The 26,101-nt window shown below is 43.3% G+C and overlaps 2 protein-coding genes across 2 annotated transcripts in view; one reads left to right on the top strand and one right to left on the bottom strand.

Moving 5' to 3' along the window:
* STK38L (serine/threonine kinase 38 like) overlaps positions 1–26,101 on the bottom strand; it is a gene marked incomplete at its 5' end in the record, with an annotated part of 336,575 nt that overhangs the window by 74,823 nt on the left and 235,651 nt on the right. The window lies entirely within an intron of this gene.
* Positions 1,273–25,881, top strand: TM7SF3 (transmembrane 7 superfamily member 3). The gene is made up of 12 exons (XM_083399795.1): positions 1,273–2,276; positions 12,824–12,981; positions 14,192–14,342; positions 15,016–15,136; positions 16,139–16,304; positions 16,521–16,698; positions 16,837–16,923; positions 17,963–18,043; positions 19,549–19,701; positions 20,816–20,913; positions 21,927–22,089; positions 22,654–25,881. Exons 1-12 carry the CDS (start codon positions 2,204–2,206, stop codon positions 22,914–22,916), a joined length of 1,692 nt encoding a protein of 563 aa, XP_083255921.1. The 5' UTR covers positions 1,273–2,203; the 3' UTR covers positions 22,917–25,881.

Below are 26,101 nucleotides of genomic sequence, written 5' to 3'. Positions count from 1 at the left end.
AGTAGACTAGAATTTGCTGGAAAATTGAGAAATGATTCACATTCGTTGTTAACAGCTGAGCTTTCAGGGCTAGGATCTCAGGGGAATTTAGAAGGACTTTTATGTCTTGCTCCAGGTAGATGTCCCACTTCTTGCGTCCGGGGGCCAGGGTCGATGAATCCTGGGGGTGTGGTGAGCTGGGAGGCCCCAGCTGTGTGTGGTGAAAGGAGATGGCAATTGGAAGGTGGTCACTTTCGGTTCTGTTGAACACATTGAAACAGTATGCCTCATCATTAAATGCTGAGGAGGACCAGATGTAGTCTATAACACTTGCCCCTCTAGATCCTAGAAAAGTATAGTATCCCCCGGACCAGTCTTTGGGTGTGCCGTGCAGGCTGTGCAGCCCGCAGTTTATAGTGAACTCCAGCAGTATGATGCCAGCCCTATTAATGGTCTTGTCCTGTGAATTCCACGTAGGAAACCACTCCTCTTCTATGAATAATTGCGACTTATCGGTGAATAAGCTTATATCTGCTCCGATTCTGGCATTGAAGTCCCCCATTATAGAAGCTTATGCAATAATACATTTGTTAGTATTTTAAGATTCTACAATATTCTTTTGTGGTGTTTGCTGCAACAAACTAACCCAGCTTCCCCTCTGATTGGCAGTAGAGAATCAGATGGAGCTGCAAGAGCTTTCAGCCTTTGTACACTCACTTGGAGTAAATGTGTGCAGGACAGGGCTGCACACAGCACCATAACTTGGTGGTAGAGAACATGGTTTACATGCAAAAGGTCCCAGCTCTAATCCCTGGACTCTGCCTGAAACTTGCAGAGTCAGTGTTGGCAACATGGAGCTAGCTGGACCAATGGTCTGACTTAGCGTAAGGCAGTTTCTGACATTTCCAATTTCTCAGGAAGTTCTGTTGAAATCAGTGGTGATGTATTATGAAAGGCTGTGAAAAGGATGCTGTCAACCTCTGTATAGCTCATTCGGTAGAGCATGAGATTCTGCACCTGTTGAATTTTTGCAAATCACGCAACTGTTAAAAGCGCACATAAAAAATGTCTTTCAAGAAAAAACACACAAGACTAGTTCTTTCTGCACTTACTTGCTAGGAAGAATCACTGATCTCTGCAAGATTTACTTCTGAGAAACATGTATCTGACAGGGATATTACTATGGAGAAAACCTCATTTGACTCAGAAATAATTGAGCAAACAGGGCTGCATCTACGCACATATATAAAACGCTGTGAAAATGCTTTTATTAAAAAAATGTGTGTTTGTGCTGAAAAAGATGGCAACTCTAATGAGTAACCACCAGCCTCTTTCAGGGCCCGTAAACCTGCACATCAGCTCAGGGGGTAAGCCCCACCCAGCACAATCGACCACAAGACTTGGCGCACATACACGATTTGAAGGGCACTTTGAGGGAGGGTGGCCCCCTCCAACATGGGTGTAGCCAAGAGGGGGCAGACCGCCTGAAAAAACCTCAACCACTTTGGCTGCCCCCCTCCATGGCTACGCCCACGCCCCCCCAGGCTCCTAGGCACCAGCTCCTTCTGCCCCCCCCCCCGGTTTTCTATATAGTAGACCCTCCGGTCCCTCTGGTCTCGCCGGCTCCTTCGTCCCCCGCCCATTCATCGGAAACGCCAAGAGATTTTCTTTCCATAATGCAAGGCTGCATTTCCCCCTTCCCACCCCAGTTGCTTGCGGGTTAGTTATTCCCCTCCACACTCTCGAAGCAGGCGAGCCTTTCTATTTAAGGTGAACTGAATTTTCAAGCATTTGACATTTTGGTGAGGCGGCGGCGACAGATGCAAACAACGCAAGCGGGCTGCCCTTTTTGGGTTGCTTCACCCTGCACGGCTGCCCTGGCCCCTTGGCCAAGCCAGCTCCGCGGGACGGGGGCGCTTGTCGTGGTCTCTGCGCCAAGAGGCGCCTTGGCGGCGCCGCCCGCCCCGCGGAAAGGGAGGCGGAGCGCGAAGGGCTCCCTCCCCGGAAGTGAGCTCCTGCTGGGCTCTTGCGCGGCCGGAGGGTTTCGGCATCGCGGCGCGTTGCAGGGCAGGGAGGCGCGCCGGGGAGCGGGGATGCCACTCCGCGCTTGCTGCCCGGGGTAGAGCCCGCTTGCGCCGCCGCCTTGTGCCGCGTCTCGGTTCGTGTGCGTGCGATCCCGTCTCGCGCTGCGGATCCTCTTGCGCGCGGAGAGGCGGCAGACGCCATGGGGCTCCTGGCGCTCTTTCTGGTGTTGGGGTGCTTTTACAGGTACGAAGGTGCAGAGGACGCCGCGGCAGGTAAGGCCACAAAGGCTGATACTTATATAATAATCCTGTACCCACTTTATCTGGATTTGCTCACTGACCAGACAAGTTAAAGATGGTGCCACATGTGGCTTCGTTTCTGGGAAACGGGGCCCCGCTCCCAATGCCTGTTGCATGCCCGAAGTTAACGTAGCTTGGGCTGGATCTTGGCTGGAGTGGCCGTGGCTTAAAGCTGCTTTCCTTCCAAAGGGATCTTAGTGTGGAAGCCAGGAAGGGCTGTCTTGTTTCTCAACAATCGGTCAGCAAAGCAGGCTGTGTGCGCCTTGGACTGATGCTGTTGTGTATGGATTGGGTTTTCGGGGCTCTGTATGAAAACTATGTTGAATGTCTTTACTTAATTCAGCTAAGGCAAAGGGAAATCGCCCCCCCATGGGTGCAAGGAGAGTTGCTTTATCTAATGGGTACTGTGTTCTGTTTTGCACATTGTGCAACAACAAACCTGAGTTTGCCACCAGGTGTCCTCTCAACCTGGCTCCTTTATATGGTTCACTGTCTAGTGTGTTTGTCACATTAAACTTCTGGAGGGAGCATATATATATATACATATATACATATATACACACACTCACACACATATACACACACCCTAAGATGTAAACCTTAAAATGTTATGTATGAAGAAACTGTAACTCATATACTACCAGGGTGGAAAACCCCTTTTTGGCTTCAGGGCTGCATGCCCTTCCAGGAACCCCATACCACTGGTGGAAGGCAACAGAGGCAAAAGTGAGCAGATAAATGGCTGTAATTTTTACCTTGGTACAGCAGGCAGGCTTCTCCACACTCACAAATACACCTCCCTCTAGCCGAGATCCAGGCAAGCGGAAGGACCCATTCCAGCCAGACATAAAGACTCAAGGAAGCGGCAAAGGCGGGCCAGGGAGGGGGCTTCCTTGGTTTTGGCTGGCAATGGGAATATAGGCATTAGTTGCCTGTATTTCCCATGTCAGCTGTCTTCCAATGGAAGCAAAACAGTCATGGGAATTGTAGGCTTTCAAAGAACTGGTCATGTGTCTTCATAGTTTGAGTCATGTGCCTTGGCATCTGTGCAGCGTTCTTGGTTCCCTGAGCTGATGAACAAGCATGTCTTTTATTGCTGAGACAAAGTTCTGCTGTGGATAATGCAGAAGGAACAGCAGCAAATGTGTCATTGGACGCAATTACATTATATGTAAATGCTCAAACTAGTTTTGCAGCTCTCACTGGTTTGTCAGAGTTCTTGCTGCAATATTGCATGAGCTTTGATAATGGTCTACAGAAGAACAACTTAATTAATATTAGAAGCAAGGAGCATTCTTACAGCTTGAAGAATGTGACTATTCTAGGGCCATGGTATTTTGCAATACTGTACACAGCTGGTAAGCTAAACTGCTTTTCCTTTGACTTCAGAAGGCGGAAGGTCGGCAGTTCAAATCTCCATGACGGGGTGAGCCCCCATTGTTTGGTTCCAGCTCCTGCCCACCTAGCAGTTCAAAAACACGTCAAGTACACGTCAGTTCAAAAACACGTCAAGTGCAAGTAGATGAATAGGTACCACTCTGGTGGGAAGGTAAACAGTGTTTCCATGCGCTGCTCTGGTTTCGCCAGAAGCGGCTTAGTCTCTGTTGCAGTTCATAGAATTTTGGAACCATGTCTGATTGCTGGGCCACTGGTTACACCAGGAAGGATAAGGTTTTCTATCTTAACACCTCTCCATAGCTGTATGGATGACAAATAAAAGGAATGCACATTGGAGAGACTCATTTGTTTTCCAATTCCAAAAACCCAAAACAAAACCAGAGTCTAAAAAATAAGAACATGAGAAAAGCCCTGCTGGATCAAGCCAGTTGCCCATCTAGTCCAGCATTTTGTTCTCAGTATCCAGCCAGATGCTTATGGGATGCTTGAAAAGAAGTCCTGAGTGCAACAGCTCTCTCCCCACTTGTGATTCTGAGCAAATGGTATTCAGACAGTGGAGGTAGATTATAGCCTTATCCTCTATGAGGTTTTTTAATCCTCCTTTAAAGCCATCCAATTTGGTGGCCATCATTACTTCTGGTGAGAGCAAATTCCACAGTTGAACTATGTGCTGTATTGGTATTTTAAAGCAAATTATTTCTTTATGTTTAAGTCTCTCTTTTGACTTGTGTAATGCCATCTCATTCCTGACCTAAGATGGCAAAAGCAGCAAAGCTGCACATTTTATGCTACTACCTTAACTTTAGGCAGGCACATACAACTGATAAGGTAAAGGTACTCCTGGACTGTTAAGTCCAGTCAAAGGCAACTGGGGTTGCGGCAATCATCTCGCTTCAGCCCGAAGAAGCCAGTGTTTGTCCGCAGACAGCTTTCTGGGTCATGTGGAAGCATTACCAAACTGCTTCTGGCACAACGGGACACAGTGACGGAAGCCAGAGCACACAGAAACGCCATTTACCTTCCCATCGCAGCGGTACCCATTTATCTACTTGCGCTGGTGTGCTTTCGAACTGCTAGGTTGGCAGGAGCTGGGACAGAGCAATGGGAACTCAACTCATTCTAGTTTGCCCCCAACCTCCTCCCTTCCAGGTCATGTGGCCAGCATGACTAAGCCACTTCTGGCGAACCAGAGCAGCGCACGGAAACGCCGTTTACCTTCCTGCCGGAGCGGTACCTATTTATCTACTTGCACTTGACGTGCTTTTGAACTGCCCTACAGTCACTCAAATATGATACGCAGTGTATTGATCAGCAGTTTTCACAAATGGTACTCACGTTCCAAAACAATCTAATCAGAATTATGCCTTGCTCAGAGCACATGGGTTATATAGGCTGTTCACAGATTAATCAACAAAAGCATATGGAGCAACTGAAAAAAATGTGACAGCCGCACTGTAAAGGGTTTTCTTTGCCTTCAGTGTTGTGAATCTTTGAAAACCCTTGTCAAGTAGAAAAGCAGAGAATGTGGAACGAAGTAGTCTTTACTAACAGAATGGTGCTTTATTTGGACAGTGCAATTGGTAGGAAGTCATTTGAGGCCAAATTCAATAGTACCTCTTGTTATGTTAGCTATAGAAAATATCTTGTCTTGTTGAAACATAATGAGCACCATCCCCAATCAGTTAGGTATGCATCTGGCTCATTAGAACGAATGGATTTTAAGAGTAATTGTGTACTTGTGTGACTCTGAATAAATCTCATTATTTGCAATGGGGTTTTGCATTGCCTAGCTTCCCTTGGGATTATATTTTGTGCATAAGATCTGTGTGCTTTTCAGTCCCTGAAGTAAACTAAGTACTTTTTCTGTCATGCCTTGCACAAGTGTTTGCACTAGTTTGTCCTTTGACTTTGGGTAGTGGTGCAATACAGAAAAGAAGAATCCTTTCTTTGGTACGAAATCCTGTCGGTCACTCTTCTTGAATGTGAAAATGGCTCCTTGGCTGTGGTAATCTGCCTGCACTGCCCCTTACCAGCACTCTACTCCTCAAAGTGCCTTTTAGTTTTCATTATCACATTTCTGTGAAATACATTCCTCACTGCATGTTTTCACAGGAAGAGCTATGTACAAGTATTATGTGCTGTTATCCACCTTCAGACAGGAAGAGGATCTACAAATCATCATTTGTTTCACTAAAGGTCTCACACACAGAGTTCTGTGGTGCTGTTTTTCAAATAGGTGTCATGCCAAGATTCATGCCATTTTAATGAGCAAGATTCAGTTGTCAACTTGAACAAAATTAAAAATGTTTCACACTCAAATAGGTTATAAGCAACTGTTACTGTTGGTAGCCCAGAACTTTAGCAAAGAAACTCTGGTTTGTTTAACATCTCATGATTTAAGGACAGGGACTCTGGATAAAGTATTTATCTCTCTCTCTCTTTTAAAGCAGCGTGAAACTGCTGTATAAAGTAGCTGTTCTCTGAAAAACCAGCGCAGTTCAAGCCCAAAGTAGGGCATTTCCTGTGTACAAGAGACTTCGAAAAGGCAGGCACCAAGGAGGTGGCTCTCATTCCAGACTATGCCAGCCAATCCAGCAATTTCCTTATGCACTAGGGAGAGCTGATAAATTCAATGAATTTACAACTGCCCTTGATCTCAGACAGCAACCCTCAGAATCACATGGCTTGGATAAGATTCAAGTAATACTAAAATAAAATAAAATAAAATAAGACATAGCGATGATGCAAGCTTTCACTTCTTTTTTCTTTTAATTTTATTTCTCATTTTACAAATATTTTAACAAAAAAGCAAAATCTTTACATAATCAATCTGCATTTCCCTCAACTTCCCTCCCCTCCTTTCTGTGGTTACCTATTTCATATCTTTTGCTACTGCATATCCCGTTCAAAACCTTTTACTAATTTCCCCTTTGTATTCCCTTTTCATTATTTCTTACTGCAGGTGTTTATGTCAATCCTGCTAATGTTTTAGGTTGTTTACAATACATCTTCCAATAATCAATAAATTTTCCCTATTCTGTTTTTAAAAGTCTCTCTTCTTGGTTTTTTATTCTTCTGGTTAGTTTTGCCATTTCTGCATATTCCATCAGTTTTAATTGCCGTTCTTCCTTCATTGGAACTCTTTCTTCTTTCCATCTCTTGGCATAAATCAATCAGACAGCTGTAGCATACATAATCTCTTCCTCTCTTCTTTGGGTACCTCTCCACCAATAATACCTAAAAGAAAAGCTTCTAGTTTTTTTTAACTAAAGTTATCTTCAACATTTTTTTCCAGTTCATTATTAATCATTCCCCAGAAAGCTTTTGCTGCCTTGCCTGACCACCACATATGGAAAAAGGTACCCCTCCTCTTTACATTTCCATCAGGTATCTGATTCTGACATACATTTTTGCTAATTTAGTAGGAGTCAGATACCATCTATACATCATTTTCGTGTAATTTTCTTTTATAGCAGAGCACGCTGTAAATTTCAAATCCACATTCCACAATCTTTCCCATGCTGCCATTTCACTATTAAGTCCTATATACAATTGCCTCGTGTATCATTGATGATTTCACCTGTTCGTCTTTCGCTTGCCATTCTAATAGCATTTTAGACATTACTTTTTGATCCTTCTCTAGCAAGTCCTTTTCTAGCTGAGAGGTTTGGTTTGTAAAGCCACTATATTTGCCCAACTTAAATAAGTTCTTAAGTTGATAATATTGTAACCAACTCGTTAATATTTCTGCTATTTCTTCAAACCTGTTTAATTTGATCTTCCCTTCCCCTTCTGTTAGCAAATCTCTATATGTTACCCATCCATCACTCATATTTCTTTTTTTTCACCATTATGGTTTCTATGTGTGACAGCCATAATGGTGTTTTCCTTTCCAGCAAGTTTTTGTATTTATCCCACACTTTATATAAGTTTTTCCTAACGACAAGATTCATGAAACCTTTATGTATTTCAGTTTTTCCATACTACAAATATGCATGCCAGCCAAATCTATTATCATGTCCTTCTAAATCCAAAATTTGCACATTTTTAATGTTAACCACGCCTTTAACCAATAAAGACAGTATGCCTCATAATATAGTCTTAAATCTGGCAGGGAAAATCCACCTCTTCCTTTAGCATTTATCAAAAATTTATGTTTTATCCTCCATTTCCCTGCCTGCCAGATAAATCTTGGAATATATTTTTGCCATTCTTTGAAACATCCTGTTTTGCCAGTTACTGGAGCAGTTTGAAATTAAAAGAGCATCTTCAGTAATACGTTCATCTTTATGACTGACATCCTTCCCATTAACAGCTTTCACTTCTTTTCTGAACTCTTCTTTCTAATACAGTGGTACCTTGGGTTACACATGCTTTGGGTTACAAACTCTGCTAACCTGGAAGTAGTTACTTCGGGTTAAGAACTTTGCCCCAGGATGAGAACGGAAATTGCACGCCGGTAGCACAGCTGCAGTGGGAAGGCCCATTAGCGAAAGTGCGCCTCAGGTTAAGAATGGTTTCGGGTTAAGAACGGACCTCCGGAACGAATTAAGTTTGTAACCCAAGGTACCACTGTATGTGAATCTGCTATTGGAATCAAATAGTGATTGAAGGCCACCAGCCACCTCTCTTAACCACAGTGAAGGCAAAGCAAAAAGTGATAAAGGGCTGGAATAAGCGTCTCACTAAATGAAAATAAAGCTCCGCTTTTGGTTTAGTAGATCTTCAAGAAAACACATTTCCCAAACATCCCCATCTAGCATAAGACAGTGAAAGGCGCACTCCCCCATTGTCTCCCAAGACAGACAGATGCCAACAACAGAACCTCACATGCTCATTACCAGGATTATAGATAGCTCTTTTCAATACGGAAGGGGGGGGGGGTATACATTCATGAATACAGAAATGGTGGTCTGTTGCCAAAGCAGTTGATCAAAGTAGGGGGTGAGGAAAGGTGACTAATATCCAAATGCCTCTTGTTTTGTGCAAAATGCACAGCCCTTTTGGCTGAGCCATGACAGTAGGCAAATGAATACGCTCAACCAGCCTCTTAGATTGCTCAAAAGAGAGGTGTGGAAGGATAAAATTGCAATTATTATGGAGGAGAGAGATACCAGCGTTGTACCAATGTATGAATGCAGCTCATGACCTACACTCACATTTTATGTGCTGCAATATTCCTTCACACCTATTTTGAAAGCTTTGTCATGTGCTTGTGATGAGTGTGCTGGGAAAGTAATGATTAATTTGTTCTCTGCAGCATCTATCCTTTGAAGAGAGATAGGCAGAAGATTGCTCTTGTGCTATTTAGTGCTTACATAACATCACCTTAAGGCATCATAAACTCTTTGAAGCTAAGGACTGCTTTGTACTTCTCAGAAAGAATTATAAATGCCTCAGATCTCAAAGGTTTCAGAAGAGCAGGGTTAAACTGGTGGGGAGGAAGAGAAAAGATCCCTTTAACATAGTCCGTATGTTTAAAATTGTGCAGTTCCAAATTGAAATACAGTGGTACCTCGCAAGACGAATGCCTCGCAAGACGAAAGAGTTTTTTGTTTTTTGAGTTGCTTCGCAAGACGAATTTCCCTGTGGGCTTGCTTCGGAAGACGAAAATGTCTTGTGCCTTTTTCTTAAAACCGTCAATGCATTCCTATGGGAAACCATGCTTCGCAAGACGAAAAATTCACAAGACGAAAAAACTCGCAGAACGAATTAATTTCGTCTTGCGAGGCACCACTGTAGAAATTAACTTGCTTTAGTCTGCAAAGAGCAGAATTCTGTTTTACCTGACTTGGTTTTAGAGTATGAAATTCTCTTTATTGTATTTTAGATAATTTTTTAAATTTATGTTTGTAAGTTGCCTTGAGTCTATTGTGAGGTGTATGTAGCTAAAGAAATATGACCAACCATTGTAATGTGGCCATACAAAAATTGTTTTCACTGGATGGAGAACCTCCTGTTCTCTTTCTTTCTTTCTTTCTTTCTTTCTTTCTTTCTTTCTTTTGCCACCTTCCTGAAATGGCCAGATAGAAGTGGGTGCACAAGCCACAATCCATGGGTGGAGCCTGTTTGATGATAAGGGGGTGCACGCTGTGCAGGTCTAGGTCAACCTAAGAGCCGCAGGACAAACCCACAACAGAGCTTCCTGCACTTGTTGCACACAACCAGACCAAAGCAGGAAGTGTGAAAAGAAGAACCTTGGAAAAGTAACATAAATGGGAGATGTTCTGCGTTCTCCATGTTGCGGACTGTACAATGTTTGCATATCCCATGTTTTACATTGAGGTTGGCAGTGTTAGAAACTCAGCTATATAATCTAGGCTCCAAAATGCTCCTTAAACCAAGGTTACAGTTGCCAAAGCAGAATGTCTACTGTATTTTTCGCTCTATAGGACGCACCGGACCATAAGACACACCTAGTTTTAGAGGGGGAGAACAAGAAAAAAAAAATTCTCTCCCTCTCTGCTCAGCACCCCTTCAGCAAAGCGGCAGGAGAAATGGAGCCCCTTCCATTTCTCCTCTCACTTCGCTGTGCAGACAGGGAAAGCTGCGCAGCACCTCTCCAGCAAAGCGAAGCCAGGAGAGCAAGAGGGATCAGTGCGCACCGATCCCTCTTGCTCTCCTGGCTTCAATGGCTATGCCTGAAACCATGGAGCCTGCATTTGCTCCATAAGACGCACAGACATTTCCCCTTAATTTTTGGAGGGCGAAAAGTGCGTCTATAGAGTGAAAAATACAGTAGTTGCCGGTTTTGGACAAGATGGCTCTCAAGTCTTGTTTTTTCAAAGGATTGACTGGCTGTGATTGATTATCAGTTAAACATCTGGCTAGTTCAGATGACAGCCTTGAGCTAGGTTAAGAACTTTGAGAACTTAAACAAGAAAAGTCACTTGATCCAGGAATATGGAAGGTTGGCCTAATCCAGGCATGGCCAAACTTGGCCCTCCAGCTGTTTTGGGACTACAGTTTCAATCATCCCTGACCACTGTTAGCTAGGGATGATGGGAGTTGTAGTCCCAAAGCAGCTGGAGGACCAAGTTTGGCCATGCCTGGCCTAATCCTACCTCTTTTTCTTAAAGGTGACATGGACCATTCATAATGCAGGAATATTCTACACAGAATAAAACTTCAAACATGAAAAACTTCCCTAAACAGGGCTGCCTTCAGTTAATTCTTTTTGTAATTAATTTTTAAATATTTTTTCCCCTTAAAGTCTGAACTACAAAAATGCTAGTACATCAAACAGTAATATCCCAACATCTTCTTTAAAAATCATTATTGCTTGGTTTTGTGGCACGTTGTAAGGGCTGAAAGGTTGGAGATGGGAGTGGAGCTGAGAAAAGGCATTTGACCATCAGTGACGAAAGCCGCAGTGAAGAGGTAGATAATGGTGTGTCCTCCAGATGTTCTTGGGCTCCAGTTCCTATCAGCCCCTGTAAACATGGCCAGTGGTGAAGGATGGTGGGAGTTAGTCCAACAAAATCTGGAGTGCACAATGTTGGCTAACCCTGGTCTAATGGAGGAACTGCTAATGGACCTTGAGAGTGCAGGCATCCCTCAACTTACGTGTGTTCTACTCACAAGCGACCACTTTTATTCAGGCTCCTTTTCTCCTGCTCTGGAGGAGAGGACTTGAACCAGTGGCTTCAAGTTACAAGAAAGGAGATTCCAACTAAACTTCAGAAAAAGCTTTCTGACAGTAAAAGCCGTTCAGTTGTGGAACGGTCTCACTTGGGAGGTAGTGGACTCTCCTTCCTTGGGGGTTTATAAGCAGAGGTTGGACGGCCATCTGGCATGGATGCTGCATTGCAGGGAGTTGGACTAGATGACCCTCAGGGTTCTTTCCAACTCTGCAATTCTAAGATTTTATTAAAGGTCCTTACAGCATAATGTAATTTAGGTCCATATGATTAGGCAATTAGAAATAAATGAGAATAATGCAGTCAGATAAACTGGTTTGTGTGGATCTTTTGGGGCAGGATACTTTGGTTATAATAACAGGCTACATCCAACCAATCCTATTTAGTGCAGACGCTCCTTTTTCTTTGGCCTCCCCGACTGATGTAGTTAATGTTGTTCCCAGCTGAGGACATTCATTTCATGACTTTCCCTCATGAGTGCTTCAGGAAGTGTGCTGGCCAGCGAGATTGTGGAGCCCTGAAGAAAAAGCAACACAAGTAATTTTTTTAAGTGTTAAGAGAACACCCACACCTCTCAGCCACCTTGTAAACATTATTAAGGTAATCTCCCGAAAGCCCCTAAATTTTTCACCAAAATTCTCCCCCCCATATCCCACTTTGTTTCTTATGAGGGAAAAATGGCTGAGGCCAGTTAAATACCTCTGACTCTAGCAAACAAAGGCTCTTGACTGCTGGCATATCTGGGTTAAGATAGGGCTAGCTCTTGGCTGGTCAAAAACATGCTCCACTGTCAGTTGAATTTTGGCTAAAAAGGTCAATTAACGGTGATTAATAACAGTAGCAAAGAAAGTTCTTGTATTTACAAATTGATGGCCTTGCAGAAAACTCCAAGCCTTCTGAGAAACTTTACAGAGTGAACATGCCTTGACTCAGGGAATGCAGTGGTGCAGTTGTGTCCTGTGTTAATATAATGGTTGCTTGTGTTATTTTGTCATGAGGCATGGTTCCTCCACTCTGGCCACATTAGAAGTGCATGCAGTTGTAACACAATAACCAGCGTAGGCTTGGCCATGTGGCTTATTTCAGAAGGAAGAAGTTGGAACTAGAAGGCTCACTGACCTCTCCAAAGTCTGGCCCACTAGAGTTTCTAGAGCAGGCACCCCCAAACTCGACCCTCCAGCTGTTTTGGGACTACAGCTCCCATCATCCCTGGCTAACAGGACCAAACAGCTGCCTGTTCTAGAGAATAGGTGGCACCTTGTGACCCAGACTTCTGGAGGGCTGATGAAAAAGTAGTTAGCATGACGAGTGACCCAGTGGAAAAGGGAGGCAACCATTTAAACAAAGACAGTTCAAGCAACTCATGACAATATTTGACCAGTCGACTTTACCTCCATTCTTGTAGGCTGCTAGTTAGCTGTATGTCTTCATCTACTCAAGTCAACTAATGAGTATCACTTGCTCTCCCCCTTTTAATTTTAGGCCCTCTCTTGGAGCTTTCTTTGGGAAAATTTAAGAATGTGTTGCTGAACGAAACCATTCCAGCTGAAGCAGTGTTGAGGAATATTGACAGCAATGTGACTGTCATTATCTTTCAGATCCACACCCACCACAAGAATGTGACTATTTCCTTTGATAAGGTATCTGAATTGCTTCTTATTAGCCCTTGTGATGTTTCAGTCACTGTCAGGACTGGGTGATGTTGGGTTTTCAACATCACGGTGTATCAGCGGCCAAGCATCGCGGTTTGGTGATGAACCTTGATGTTGAAAGAAGCTGCATTGGCCCCAGCCAGTGAGGCACAGGGTGAAACTGCCACAGCTCTCACTGTGGGAGCTGAGGTGCTTTGACTCAGCGCCTCGTGGGCTGGGGCCAATGCAGCTGGCCCCAGCCTGCTGCTCAGCTGGGGGGGGGGGGCGGAAAAGCTCCTGTCTCCAGCTGAGCTGGGGCTGGGCAAGCCAGCAGGCCACCCCTTCCCAAAGACAGACCAGGCAGCAATGGAGCTTGCCAGGCTCTGTGCGTTTGGCTGCCTTCGTCTGTGCAGGCGTGCCGTCTCTTTTCCTCCTGGGGTGTAACAAGCAGGGGCAGGGGGGCAATATCTCAGCTGGGGAGCCTGGGCTCCCCAGCTGAGCAGCCGTGATCCTGATCCTGCTCTCAAGCAAGCAGGAACACAATTAGGGCTCTCTCTGCTGGGGAGGGGGAGCACTCTAACGGAGTCCCCACCCCGCCAAGCAATTTTAAGAAGCGGAGGGAGGAACAAGCAGATTGCTTCTCCCTCTGTGGTGGTATGAGGGGTAGAGCGCCATGATGCCTTCACTCAGCAGAGTCCCTCTGTCTCCAGTGCCTGGCTGGAGCTTGTTTTTCCCTTGGCATGCTGAGCGCTGGTGGCAGAAGGACTCAGGAGTGGTGGCGGTTTCACCAGCGATATACTGCTGAGTGAAGCTGTCATGACAGTCTGCCCCTCATACCCATCCTGGGTGATATATTTATATATCGCCCAGGCCTAGTCACTGATCTAATACTTGGTTCACTTGCATCTGGAATAGCCAGCATCAAGTGGAATAATGGGCACATTGTGTGGACAGAGCGTGGATAGGTAGGTTGAGTGGGCTCTCATGAACTCTAATGCCCTTCAATTCCCTGTTGCTGCATCTGCAGAAAGCCCAACACCCCTGTTTGTCTAGGGGCTCTTGTCAAAGATTCAGTAGCTGACAATTGGATTTAGTGATTGCTCTCAAAATGGGCAATTGGACATTACTCCAGCACCCTGCAATCTGTGAGAGCCTGCACAAAAATAAACTTAGCACGTTGCAGCTTTTAGAGGTACTCCTTAATCTCTTTGCCTCTTAGAAACCTTCCAGCAATAACTCTGGGGCCGGGACAGACCAAGGACTGGTTTCTATCCTTCGGCCTCAGCAGACAGTGTGTACGTGGTACTTGCAAGCTGTGGGTGCTGACCAGGTGTTGAGCACAGCTGTTTCTTTCTCTTATGCTGAAAGAGGTAAGCCATCTTATTTTTTCTGCTGTCAGGGTCAAAATGATGTGTGGCGTTCTCCAAGGCTATCTTCTTTGAGCTCCTGTGTGTAATACAAATTTTGTGCCTTCCAGTCTCCCTGCATAGAGGAGAGTGAAGGTTTGGGAAATCAAGCAGAAATGCAAAACGTCATGTCTTGCTCTCTTTTCATCCCGTTAAAAAATCCTCCTCCATTGTATTTCTTCATCCAATTTTATCTGAGCTTTTAATTTTCCTGGCCTGTAGCTATTTAATTCACTCCCCTCAGCTTCTCAAGAACCTCCGGCAGACTTTGAGAACGCCACACTTTCTACCTTATGTCACTTTGGACTCCCTCTCAGAACCAGTTTTTAAGTGTAACCCCACTTCAAGTCGTGGGTTCCCTTCACTTTTGAAGGAACCATGGCTTGGCCTGGCAGATCCGTAATGCAGAACCATGGTCTGGGGTGGGAGCAGAGAGATCACATGTTCATGAATCTGGTTCTTGAGTTGCAAACCATTTTTTGCTGCCATTATGATTGCACTGGCTGAGGAACAACGCTTCACGCAACAGGAGCCTATTCACAAAAGCAGTGAACATAAGACACAGTATCGTACTTTAACAGCTGATTGAAAATGTGTTACTCCTTTTTATTGAAGTCATTTGACTCTTTCTGTTTAGATCCAATCCCTGGAGGCTGCAACATGGAATTTAACTTGGAAATTGACCCCAATATTTATTTAGACTATAACTTGGCTGAGACACACATTAAATTTGCCCCAGCAAATCTAGGATATGTGAGGTATGTATCTTCCTCTTAGATGGTGACTATATGGGTTATTGTGTTTCTAGACTTCCGAACAAAGTTGTTTTAGGTGAGTCTGCATCATTATCTTAAGGCAGCATACCTGCTTTCTGCAGCCTGAAAGGAAGGAATTAAGGTGGTTTTCAGAGCTAGACTAGCCATCTTTGTCCAGAGGACTGGCAGTATGCAATCCATGATTTTTTTTTAATCCTTCAGACATATTGAGTCAAACCAAGGCCGGTTCTTGTAGTCAGAAGAGGTGGGGGTGAGGAAGAATGTAGACTTCTAACCCTTAGACTTGCAAATAAATGTAAAGGCAATGGCAGAAAATGGTAATTGAAGTAATTATATGTTCAGTCATATACATAATAAAATAACAATTCTGGGTAGGCTTGCTTTTGTTTATTTAAGCAGGCCTACCCAGACATGTAATTTCATTGTGTATATTTTTAATAGCACCTGTTTTCACTTATATTTTGATAATTCTTTAGGTTAAATTGCTTTTATAATTAGATTTTATCAACATTTTAAAATAACAAATTTACAACCTCACTAAACCGTTGAGAGGTTATAGATGATTAAGTGGTATATTAATTCTGCTAAATTAACAAGCTGACATAAATACCCTAAAATTAAAATACATCTTTTATCAGCAGTCAGGTTTTTTGTTTTTTTAATGGTAGAAGTAGCACCTTTGCAGTCCTCTTGAGATTGGGTAATGACCCACCACTCCAAGCCTCTTTAAGGATGGATCTGCAGCAGATGGGAAGGAAGAGGCTGCAGCTTAACATGTTGTGAAACAGAATTTCCCGGTTATTTACTGTGATTTGTAACTTTGGAGCTAGGCTTTTTGCCTGTGGATCACAATAAGATATATTAAAACATTCTGCAATGTATGGGAGGGAAGTAGCTATTGGCACTACAAACTCTAGCCTCAAAGCGAAGTGTGAAAATGAGCCTAACAAGTTCAAATAAATATTCTCCCCTGCAATTTTCCAGAGGTACAAACCCACCATTGTGTGACTTGGGCAGTAGCTCTAGGTGGCGACTATCTTATGAAGTCTATCAGTATTTCTTGCCAGAGAATGACTTGTCTGAAGCATCATTTGTGAGCCACATGAGAAAGATGTCTGAAGTGCAAAGCATCAGAAGGCATGGCACTAAAGTAAGTTGTGCAGTTTCAGCGTATGAATGAGTGGCGCTCTGCAGATCCCGTGGTGTGACTCTGCTAAGTCAAGTAGTGGGTTATCCTTATTTCAATAATTCAGAGGGCTAAGAGGCAACACACAACTTGTCTCTAAAACTTGAGGTGTGGGGAAAGTAAGGCATGTGTACACAACCAATCTCTTTTGTTCCCTTGCTCTTTATATGTCCTCCACAGATGATGACCTTAGTGAACCAAGACAAAACTGACTTGTACTTCTCCTCGCTTCCTGGACAAGGAGTGATCTATAATGTCATAGTAAAGGATCCACTGTGGAATACCTCTGCTGCCTATGTGCCTGCTCATACATACATGTGTAGCCTTTCTGGCTCGGTGGATAACTGTTCCTCTCTTAGTAAGTCACTGGAATGTATCTATATCATCCTCCCAACTCCATGTACATAAGGGGACATGGTGGTCATTCCTTGGATGAAAGTTGCACACCGTTGCCCCTGTTCAATGGCATATCATGAAATGTTCTTTTCTTCTCTAGAGAGACTCTCCACCAAAATATTTTTCACCGTGCTTGCTGTCCTTGGCCTCTTCATCTGTTTTCATGGACACAGATTCTGGAAAACAGGTACTGGTTAAGGAGAGAGTGTATGTCTTACAAAGTCTTGGTTCCCAGCACAGTTGCATTTTGCCAGTTCTGATCCCTGCAGGTTAGTTTAATTGATAAGCTACATTACGATGTGTTTTTTTTATATTTTGTTGGAAGCTGTCCTGAGTGGCTGGGGCAACCCATTCAGATGGGCAGGGTACAAGTAAATAATAATAATAATAATAATAATAATAATAATAATAATAATAATAATAATAATATCATTATCAGCATTATTATTACAAAAATAGAGAGCAGTGTCTTTATTTTTGCAGAGGCACCTCTTATTCGCTTCCCCAATTATAATAGAAAGCATACTTAATTCTTATAGCCAGGTGTCTAAGGTTGGCTCATCAGGCTGTTTTGGGCTAACCACATTCCCTTCCCCTGGCCCTGGTGTTGTATGTGAGGGGCATGGGAAAGTTCAAGCTATTGGTAAAAGTAAGAAGAATGCAAGAACTCTTAATTTGCATTCCTGGCTTGAATTTAAGCCACTGTGCAATTGTGGCTTTAGTTGCACCTGAAAAGGAAGACCTCCCCACCCAGTTTAGAAAGACTGAAAGAGAATTATATACTCTCTGTGTTACTGTATGAGTACCACGTCACTAATCTGTGGTGATTTGGTCAAAGGCCACCCCAGAGCTGGAAGTTAGAGGTAGCCTCTTTTGATCAAATGGTCAGTTACAACCCAGTGTGTGTGTGTGTGTGTGTGTGTGTGTGGACTGTTGCCTTGAAAAAAAAGGTGAAATCACATAGCTGCAGGACTACATTGGTGTTGCAGAATGGCTCTTGCTAGTTCCATTGTCTCAAAAAGTGTTCCCTGGCTTATTCAAGGACATGACAGTGGGCTTTATCAGTTTTTGAGTCCCTGTACATATATGGGCGTCATGGCAGTAAAGGTTACATGCCCAGGTTGTGGAGTGGTGAACTTGTAGAACTCTTTTAAATCCAAATAGACCCTTCTCATTCAAAACCCGGAAAATACTGTTTTTAAAAATATATTAATTTCCCCTCTTAGATTTATTCTTCATGGGCTTCATCTTTACGGCATTCTTTTTCTTCATAACCATTTCGAGAACATCTGCTCTCAGTTATGATGGTAAGCAGAGACAAGTATGGATTTATTAATACCTTGGGAATGTTTGTTTGAAGACCAGCATTAGAACATAGGTCCTCTTGTTAATATCAGCTGGCCAGCTTGTTGCTGTGTACCTTTCTGGTGCAATTAACAGTTGCATCTCACTCCTGAATTACTGAGCAGTGACTAAAGAAGACTTTTCAAGTAATACTGAAAGGTGCGGTACAGTGCGTGGCTAAGATTTAAGGATGGATTAGAATCAACAGAAATGACTTTTGTTTTTTCATTAATCTGGTACTAATATTTGTGCTAGGAGAAAGCAAAGTCCACATTACATCTATAAATCTGTCAGCATTTCTTTCAGTTAAAGGTTTGAGCTGCAGAAGTTTGAGTCCATAAGCCATGGCTGTGTGTATACTTCAGTTCCATTGCCCTCTAGAAACAGCATGGCGTGTGCAAGTTCAGAACTCAGTTTCCTGAATATTTTGACTCTCACTTTTAAAAAAACCAAAGGTTCTCACCTTTCTTGCTGTGAAGATATGTGTGAGAGTATGTGGGCGGTGGCTGCTGACACTCAAAACCAAATAGATGGTTAAGTTATTATTTTCTTTGCTTTGGTAAGATTCAGTATGTTGCATAACTTTTTACCCTTTCCCATGATGAGCAAAACAAAAATAAATCCTGGAAAGAAGATAAAGTGTAATAAACTATGCAGAAAGATACAACCAAGATTTATTTCCATTTTTTGTAGCAGAATTCTGCATATTGATACTAAATGAATTGTGTTAGCGTAACAGATGCACAGTTCTTTATAGAGGCTGATAATTTTTTATGCTAGTAGTTTCAGAATCCTCTTTGACAATCTCATATAGCCAGTTGAAAAATTCAGGCAAATGTAAATCCCATTGTTGCCTTGAAAATTTTATATTTATTTTATTTCTTGATTAATGAGAGGACCACAGCTAGTCATGGAATAAGTAGCTAAAACTACAAGTTACATTCATAATTGTTTAGCTGTTCTTATTTTATCTGGAAGCAGCCTTGAGTCCCTGTCAGGGAAAAAGACAGGATATAAATAACCACCACCACCACCACTGCTGCTGCTATTTCTGTTATTCTTATTTCTAGTGCTGTGTAGCTGCTGATTTCCCATGAATGATCCTGCACTGCTGTGGTTACTCAAAATGTTACTTGGGCAACATGGTTAATCAGCAACCCTTTAATTTCCCTTTTCTTTTTAAACCAGTATGGAGGAGTCCAACATGCAGCAGGAGTCATCTTGATTAGCAGAACTAAGTCTTTTAGGACCCCAGAGGCTAGTCCACAAAGATGTATCCCATAATTAATGTGTTAGTCTTTCTACCATTCTCTAACACTCCTTGTTTGTTACAACAGACATAGCTGCCTTTCTGGGAATGTGTTGGCATGGATTATTTAAAAATCAATGTGCATTTGCACAGGCGTGGGTGATGTTGGAGAAACAAACCTCACTTTTCCCTCTTCTTCTCCTTCCTTGGTCATCCCAGTCAATCTTGGTCTTACTGCAGTAGCTGGAGTTCTTGGAGGTCTCCTCTTGGTCGCTTACTGGTGGCGATTTGGCTTTGTGATCCTCTGTATGTTGATTGTGGGGCTTGTGCTGGGCTTCCTTGTCGCCTCTACAGTTTTCTTCACACCAATAGGTATGTCACATAGTTATGATTCCTATGAAATGTGAATATTCTTTGTTACTTTATGAAGTTTTGTGTTGCGATTACTCTTGCTGTCTTTTGCTTTCCACTGATTTAGGTCCGAAGAGAAGGGCACTACCAGTTCCACTTCTGAGAGCAAAAATATTGTATTAAAACAGAGCGTTGCCAGTTTAATTTCTATCCTTTTAAAAAATTCACCATATTTTTCGCTCTATAAGACACACCAGACCACAAGACGCACCTAGTTTTTGGAGGAGGAAAACAAGAAAAAAAAATATTCTGAATCTCAGAAGCCAGAACAGCAAGAGGGATCGCTGCACAGTGAAAGCAGCAATCCCTCTTGCTGTTCTGGCTTCTGAGATAGCTGTGCAGCCTGCATTCGCTCCATAAGACGCACACACATTTCCCCCTACTTTTTAGGAGGGGAAAAGTGAGTCTTATAGAGCAAGAAATACGGTATGTGCTACCTTTCAGGGCAAAACCTTCCCAAGCTGGCTTACATCAAAACTATCCTGTATACTAATGTCGTAGAGGCAGAACTGCTACATAAAAATAAGCTACACTCTAAAGACTTCTGTATTATTTACAATGGACTTGTGTAAGAATGGTCATATTTTATATATTATTTTTCTAAACATGGCAAATCTTGTGTTGGTTGTCTAATAGGAGTTCAGATATACTTCAGCAAATGCTTTAACAAGAATCCACTATGAGGAAAGTATTGCAGCCAACACTTGGCCGTGAGTTTGCTCCTCAGTCATCCCTTTAAATGCAATTACTTCTCTCAAAATAATGGACTGGGGATATTGGCCTCCAGGTGCCTATTGCAAGATACTTCCCTATGTGGGCACGGTTTTGAACATTGATAAATGACTTTGAATGCCACCTGGAATTGCATTTAACTCACATTAATCTGATGCCCTCACACACTTCTAGGTCAGAAGGGTTTCCTTTCTGACGGATAAATGACCACCCAGATCTGCTTTTTTTGAGGTGTATGCAATTTTATCTTGTTTTGAGCTTTTAAATTTTGTAATTGGTGTTTTTGTCTTGATACTGGTCATTGACTATAATAAAATGATTTGACTTGACTTGACCTTCACAGGAGACTATAAAGTTTTCCAAGATGATGCAGTATTCTGGGTGACCTTCTGTTGCATTGCCTTGATAGTCCCAATACTTTTTGTTGGATACCCCAGAGTTGTAAGTACCTTATTTGATTTTTTAAAGTGTAATTGTTTCAGCTTTGTTCTTGTACATTTTGGAGTGATGGTGGACAGAATGCTGTAACTAAACGTTTCCCCTTTTGGACATAGTTGTGAAAAACCAGTGCTTGCTTGTAAAGGTAAAGGGACCCCTGACCATTAGGTCCAGTCGTGACCAATTCTGGGGTTGCGGCGCTCATCTCGCTTTATTGGCCGAGGGAGCCGGCGTACAGCTTCCGGGTCATGTGGCCAGCAGGACTAAGCCACTTCTGGCGAACCAGAACAAGCACCCGGAAACGCCGTTTACCTTCCCGCCGGAGCGGTACCTATTTATCTACTTGCACTTTGATGTGCTTTCAGACTGCTAGGTTGGCAGGAGCAGGGACCGAGCAAAGGGAGCTCACCCCGTTGCGGGGATTCAAACTGCCGACCTTCTGATTGGCAAGTCCTAGGCTTTGTGGTGTAACCCACAGCGCCACCCGCGTCCCTAGTGCTTGCTTACTCCCTCTCATTTACATTCTGTTATGTATATGTTACATATCCAGGGAGACAAGCTGCCGGAGGCAAGCTTTTGATAGATGAATTCCTGTTTCATTATGTTTTCTTTCCCCCACCCACCCACACAATTCCCACAGCCTCACTTTATTTTATGTTTAATTTTTTATTACTGTAATTGTTCGCTGCTCCAGGTATACCTTACAGTAGAAGGACAGTTTCTGTTAATAATGACCCATCCTTGGTGAACTGCATTGGCTCAGCCTGGCTACATTTTGCCTCTGCTTAACTGCATTTCTAAGCAATTCAACTTTTTGTTCTGTATGCCTTCATGAGCTACAGTGGAACCTACAGTAGTTTTCCCTTATGAAAGCCATGCTCAAAAAAACCCTACAAATCACTAATTTGGGGATAGGGAATTTGTAGCTGTCTAGATGGTGCTTTGCAATCTTCTACCTTCATAGATACTGGCCTGCCTCTTTTCAAAGCCATTCACAGCCTGTTCTTTCTCTTTAGCTGAACATCTTGACATGTGGCATAATAGGGTCCTACACCATAGTCTTGGCTACAGCATGTTACTTGTACACAAGTCTCTCTTACATTAGCATCGACCTGCTCCGGAGGATTCTAGATGAAAACTTCAAAAGAGCTTTCACCAATGTGCCCTTTCAGCGTAACGGTAAGTGTGTCTCCAGATGAGTGAATTCCTTGATTGGAGGCTTGCAACTGAGAACCTCAGAAGTTAGTAGCAACCACGAATGCTTCCAAAAAGCTTGCAGGCTCATGTTAAAGTAGAGGACAGAAAAGAATTGTGCCTGAAGAGTGCCGTTGCAGATACACTTAGCTTAGCGCTGCATTGGATGACTATGCTGCTCTTTCCCAAGCTTCTGGGTCTTGGCCGAAGGGGAAGGAGTGTGTTTGGGCATGTGTTTTGTCCTGGTTGGAGATGAATACTGCATACCTTGTCCCTTCAGACAAGACTCGGCAGCATACTGGTCTTCCTTTTCACACTTTTATGGAACATCTTAAATCGCTCGAGGGTGTGGGGCAGAGTAGCAGTTCCAAGGCCTTTGTGGGGGAAAGTAGATGTGAAGATGGATTTCAAAAAGCAGGTGTAGGTTTTAGAAACTGTAAAGGAAAACTGGCCTGGATAAGTAAATGAGGTCTTGGTCTTGCTTACTAAAAGAGAAAGAAGAGATCCCACTTCAGTCGAGACTTACCTATTGGTTTCTTCATCTTGCAGACATCATACTCTTGGCGGTCTGGGCAATGCTGGCCATTGGAGGAATAACGATACAGCTGCGCAGAGAGAAACGCGAAGCCCCTTTTCCACCACATCCCTACCTGATATGGAGGCGTGAAAGAGAGCGCAGGATAACTAACATCCTAGATCCAAGTCACCACGTCCCTCCCTTGAAAGAAAGAATTCATAGCAAGCTATCTCAGATCAAGGACTTTTTCCAAAAAGAGCAGCCAGCAGGGGAGAGAACACCACTGCTCTTGTAAACTGCCATGCAGCTGGGAAGACTTGGGAAATGCAGGCAGAGATTTTTCTGGAGCCAGCAGACACCCAGTGGTGCTGAGAACATCCTCTGTCACCTTGCCTTGCTAAACAGAAATAAGAATGAACTGGAAGAAGATCAACACTAGTTTACTTATAGTGGTCCTGCTTGATTGTTTGCTGTGGCACACAGGCACTTGCATCTGTTGGTGGTTCGCCACAAGGATGGAGTATACATATGTGCAATGTGTGAAAATATGGGGATGGGTGGGTAAGATGGGGAGAGAATGTAACGGACAGGTGTGTAACTTCAAAATCCTGAGAGATGGAAAATGGACACTTCAAGCACACGCATGGTTCTCTTCAAGCACAGTACACCCTTTTAACAAGTGCCACATTGTGAACAATCATTTCTGTTGTACAGACTATGGCAGGAAGGGGGGAGAATAATTGGAGACTGACTGCATATGGAAAAACAGCCTCTTGCTGACTGTGGCACTATTAATTCTAAACTTGCACAGTTGCTGCTAGCCAATACCTTTTAAGATGTCAAGTTGTACTAAAATATTTTTTGATCCTTTAACAGGTTAGCTTGCATTCACTTTCTGTGTGTGAGAAAATCAAGTAATTTTGATTCCAACACCCAAGAGGAGAAAAAGCTTTCTGAAAGTTTAGCGCTTAATTTTCTACTAGGCTGTTAATCTGGTTGTAGTGAGTGGTGGCTGCTAAGGCTGGAAAAAAGGATAGTCTCTTGATGCACTTTGAGATGGAAGGTTGTTTTTATTAGGATCTGTGGTGCAAGACACAACGAGTAGCCTTTACAGCACTTCAGTTGCTTAAGTTCCTTTTCATATTGAAGTGTTTGCCACTACACTAATTGTCACTGGATGTTTTCTCTCTCTCCTTTTTTAGTATTTGAGAAGAAAAGAAACCCCTAAACCCAGTTTGCAGGCATTTGGGGGCACTGCTGCTCAGAAAGATGTAACAGACATCTAGGGCAGCCAGCTTCCAGAGCCTTGAGGGTGGGGGAAAGAAGGGCAGATCTTGGGTAATTTCCTAGGAGTCCAGACCAGATCACCCTCAGCCATGATATCACTTCTAGGCTTAGAGGAGTGGGAGTGGGATGGTCCCCAAGCCTCTATTTGGGACACCGAGTGCACAGAAGAGGATTCTGCAGGCAGAGGAGAAAATGGAACCATTTAATCTCCTGCTTCTGGCCATATACCCATTTACCCCTGGCTTTGCAGCTCGCGCACAGAGTTGCCCCTGCCTCTGTACCTCTTTAGCTTATCAGTTGGCCCTCCCCAATAATAACCCTTTGGCTTGGAGTAATGCAGTTATACGTAAAGCAGTTGAACATTATACCAGTACCTTATTTGACGAACACATTTCCTGTAATGAACTGCTCAAACCACTTTGTGGGTGCAGGGAGCAAAAGTGCCGTGAAGCATGATAAACATCCAGTTTAAACCTGAAGTGTGTGATTGCATTAGTCAATGTGCACCCAGGCTGAAGTCTTATTCTCAGGGCTTTTTTTATCGTGGGAGAGGAAACTGGTGGAGGTGTCTGGCTTGGTTAGGGTTTTAAGATTCCTCCAGTGTTGGAATTGGGGTTCCTGATCTTCAGAAGGCAGCCAGCAGAGAGAACTTGAGCAGGTGTGTTTGTCCTCTCATTGTTGCAGCGTTAAAAGCTGTGCCTGTAGATGTACACAGCTATCCAAGATGGAGGAGCCCCATCACTGCAGAGCCTGGCACTATGTGTATAATATGTATTTTCTTTTGCAGACAGAAGACTGTTTTCTATTATCTCCCCTTTCTGTTCAAACACAACTTCTCTGTATAGTGAGGATCTGTTGCATTCCATGTTGATGCTCGAGTCGCTTGCTGCTTGTGCCATTTGTCTATTCTAGCAATAATGGTGTTGCAGGGTGGGGAGGAGGTTTGTTGGCACAGACTGCATGGACTGCACTCTCTCCTAGTCCAGGAAAGCTGCTGTGGGAGGACACCTTCTAAACAAGAGCACATCTTGGAAGGTGCATATCTGAACTTACCTAATTTTAAATATGCTTTATTTGTATCTCAGGCCCCTAAGGCTGCTTGGTAGAAACCAGAGGAGATGCATTGCACCTTTTACAGTTTTCCGTGTGCAGGAGATGAGCCGGTCCATTCCTCTCCTGGCTCTGATACTCACCTCTTCCCTGGCTCGCATAACAAGGCCTCATGTGCGCTGTACATCAGGAAGGGGATACAAGGCAGATACTGCTTTATTCGCCTTGTATGTATCAAGGAATTTAAAGGTACTGTGTGGATCTCCAGGTTTCATCCCAGCAACTCCCACATATGTTCAAACTGTGGATTATATCCATGAACAAGATGAACGTCTGCTTGCACTATGGGACTTCACCTTCTCAAACTCACTGCAGTGCCCCCATAATCTGTTCTGAGAATGCATGGATTGGGCTGTGTGCCTGGGGGCGGGGGCTGCAGTGAGGGGGAAGAAGGTGAAGTCAATTTGTGGGGTGCTGGATTCCACCTTAAGCTATTTAGCTTTTTGAAGAGCTGTAGGGCATTCTTGTGTCAAACAGACCTTGATACTTAACCTAAACCATTTTTAGATGCAAGAAGGCTGACAGTTGAAAGCAACAGAGTTGGTGGTGGAAAGAAGATGGAAAAGCCCATAGTTCTTGGCAACTAGACAGAGATTACTTTCATTTTAATGTTGAAAAGTAGAAGCTGTAGATGAAATATACTGTGTCCCCTTCTGTCAAGGGCAGCTTCATTTTACTAGCTCTCTGACCTTTTTGTACTGAGAATTAATCGCTGCATATTGGCTGCTTAGGCCACACTTTGTTATAAAGCAACTAGTTCCAATTGCTTTGGTTTTTAAAACTGCCATTATTTACAATGCAAAGAAACAAAAAACAAACCCATTTTCTACTCCTTTTTATAATAAAGGCGTACTTGAAAGGTGTGCTATTTGTATGATCTCCCTGTGTGTGTTACCCTTTAGGGACTCATCTGTGTGTCTGAGTTCATTCTGTCTCATGTTTTTTATCTTGAAGGGAAGGCAGCTTATATGTGTTTTTCCAAGTGAAGGAATGGCAAATACAATTCCTGCTTTGCAAGGTAAGTGAATATGTAACTACTGCAGCAGTGACGGGCTTCTGTATAGAAACTTCCTGCGCATTAGG

The sequence above is a fragment of the Podarcis tiliguerta genome (assembly GCF_965153285.1).
Source record: "Podarcis tiliguerta genome assembly, chromosome: 10".
Classification (NCBI taxonomy): domain Eukaryota; kingdom Metazoa; phylum Chordata; class Lepidosauria; order Squamata; family Lacertidae; genus Podarcis; species Podarcis tiliguerta.
This window is presented reverse-complemented; position numbering and strand designations above follow the sequence as displayed.